The sequence below is a fragment of the Gavialis gangeticus genome, unplaced genomic scaffold (assembly GCF_001723915.1).
Source record: "Gavialis gangeticus isolate Ggan-Ray unplaced genomic scaffold, GavGan_comp1, whole genome shotgun sequence".
Taxonomy (NCBI): domain Eukaryota; kingdom Metazoa; phylum Chordata; order Crocodylia; family Gavialidae; genus Gavialis; species Gavialis gangeticus.
The window spans coordinates 69,064,904-69,067,642 of record NW_017729022.1 but is presented as its reverse complement, the minus strand read 5'-3'; the positions used below and the strand labels follow the sequence as shown (position 1 = coordinate 69,067,642).

The 2,739-nt window shown below is 47.4% G+C and overlaps 1 protein-coding gene across 2 annotated transcripts in view; it reads left to right on the top strand.

Moving 5' to 3' along the window:
* Positions 1–2,739, top strand: part of TCP11L2 (t-complex 11 like 2) — a 37,682-nt gene that overhangs the window by 23,245 nt on the left and 11,698 nt on the right. For both annotated transcript variants that reach the window (XM_019515337.1, XM_019515338.1), the window contains exon 9: positions 1,911–2,092. In XM_019515337.1, coding sequence (XP_019370882.1) covers positions 1,911–2,092 — 182 coding nt within the window. The remainder of the gene's footprint in view (positions 1–1,910; positions 2,093–2,739) is intronic.

The window sequence follows — 2,739 nt, the reverse complement described above, 5'->3', positions numbered from 1 at the left end:
GCCTTGCAGCCACGTGTTTCAGCCCCAAGCCCCACACAACCCCCTGGCTGGGCAGCAGCCCCATCCCTGCCCAGCTCCCTCCCTACGGGGGCCTCAATCTCCATCTTCCCCCTCCCCCCCAACTTAGTTGCGGGAGCTGCTCTTGGGCTGCCTGGGGCCATATGCATGTAGAAGCACGTGGCATCCTCCTGCCTCACCACCCTCCTCCTCCTCTCTGCCAGCTCCCTGCATGCTGGAACTCTGCCAGCCTGCAGGGAGCTCATTGTAAAACTGGAAGATCCGCAAGTTTCTCTGGTAAAACAGGAAATCCGCATTTGCCTCTGGCAAAAGGTAAAATTCGCTGTTTACTCCGTTTTTCTGTGGGAAACAGAAAACTCAGGTCCCCGGTGATTAGGTATCCTTCAGGCCTTAACTTTTGGGAGAAGCACTTCAGTTCTGAAGTGGTGGGGTTCAGTATAAGAACCAACTGAACAATTTTGTTACAGTGACAAAAAGATGAAGCTTGCAAAACATTTGCTGCAAAATCTAGACATTGACACCTAGAAATTCTAAAGAACTTGCATGATACTGTGCATATTATGTTGTCCATCTACAACAGCAGTGTCAAACTCATCTGGTCCATGGTTGTGGGCCTGGTCTGCAGGCCAGATGGGGCTCACCCCACATGCCAGAGCCAGCCTGCAGGACTGGTCTGGTGCAGGTGTTGCATGCAGCACATGCCCTGGATTGACTTCACTTGTTACTTGTAGTGTCAGCTCCAGCCCTGTGCATTGCATGCAGCATGTGCTAGCTCTGGCCCTGCACACAGTACATGGGGCCACACTGCATGTCCAGTGCAGAACTATAGGACTGGCCCTAGATCTAGCACACAGAGTTGAGCTGGCATGGGTGCTGCACTCTGTATGCAACCCAGGCTGGCCACATATGCCACGTGCAGCATGCACTGGCTCCATTCCTCCATGCCGTGTGCAGCCTGTGCCAGATGCACTCTGCATACAGCATGTGGGGCTGGGGCCAGCATGTGCTGCATGCAGTGTACAAGTCTGAGACCCACAGGCAGTTCTGTGGACTGGGTAATAGGGCTCCATGGGCTGGATCTTTGACACCACTGATGTACAAGATTGAGCTCCTATGTCATATTTATAAATAGTTCTGTATATTAGATATTCACCTCTTCCCTATGTGAGTGAATGACTAATAACTAGCCTGACTTTTCTCCACACTGAGAAATTGACTGTCCACAGCTTCCTTCCACTGATATTCCACTACAATTAGACGTGTTCAGTCACTCTGAATATTAGGATGATTGGGCGGGATCTTGTGCACAGAACTTGCAGCATGGGGATGGGAAGAGTGGGAGGGACCATAATATGGACACCCTAGTTCATAGAGTTGTCAGAGATCAGGAGAATGTTACCACGGCATGAAGTGGCAACTTCCCATGTCTGTTCTTTGGGACATAGAGCACGCAAGGGATTCAGTTGAAGGCAGCCATATACCTGTTCCCTGTAGTTTGTGTGTTAAGGGAATCTGTGTCTAATTGTGTTCAGGACTTACAGGTGCCTTTGTACCATGCAGCCCCTCTTATCTGGCATAAAGCAGCCTGCTACTGGTGAGAACTTTGCCTGCAAAGTTTTCCATTCCTTGATATAACTGTGGGTTTTCTTTCTTTTTTCAAATTTATTTAAATTTCTTTTTAAATGTAGTTCTATAGTGCATGCTGTCTGCTACTATGTACGCAAGGAAATGATAGCAATTGCTGTGTATTTTCAGACTTCTTTGAGTATTTACATGTTTTAATCAGTGTTGCATTGAAGTTCCACACACATGCATCCAGTAATAGTGTGTTAGCTGCTTGGGTCTCAATTTAGTGTAACTTACAATAATTGGTACTGTTATTTCAATTCTAGACGCTAGTGACCGATGAAGCTCGCCTTCAGGAGTTGAAGGAAAAGCTGAATCAGTTGAAAATTATAGCCTGTGTATATCTCATAACAAACAATATACTGGGGGCAACGATTGTAGGTCTACCGGATTTTCCTGACAAACTAAAAAGGATTTCAGCCGCTCTACTTGAAGGAATGAACACAAAGTAAGGTTTGGTTTCTCACCTCTTTCTTTCCTTGAAGGAAATAACCTGGTGGTTCTCAAAACAACTTTTATAGTGTTTTTTATTAAATGGTTTAAGTGATGTAATACATGAACATTATTGCTGATTGGATTATACTAAATCTTAATAACCTACCTGTTTTGTATCACTTTAAACCAGGGGTGGGCAAAATATGGTCCATGGGCCAGATCTGGCTTGCCCACTGATTGGATCTGGCCTGCGGGCAGGTGCCCACCAATTGATTGCATCCAGCCCGCGGTGCTCTCGCCTGGGGCCGCTGATAACCCTGGCCAGCATGTACAGCTTCCTGGTAGGGCTGCTCCCGGTGCGGCTGCAGTTTCCCAGGTACTGGTCAGTAGGGGTGTGCAAAACAGGCCATATTCAATTTAGATTCATCCCGAATCGGGGACAGTGATTCGATTCGCTGATTTGGATCACTATCCCCAATTCGATTAGGCCAAATCTGAATCTGAAGATTCGATGCCGATTCAGAGGATCAGCAATTTGGCCATAGACACAGCTTTAAATGTTTTTTCTACATACTTTGAGGTACCAGGCACCATCTTGTGAACACTGAGATGGTGGGGCGGATAAAGCACCCCACAGGAGCACAGGCCACCCCCCCCCCC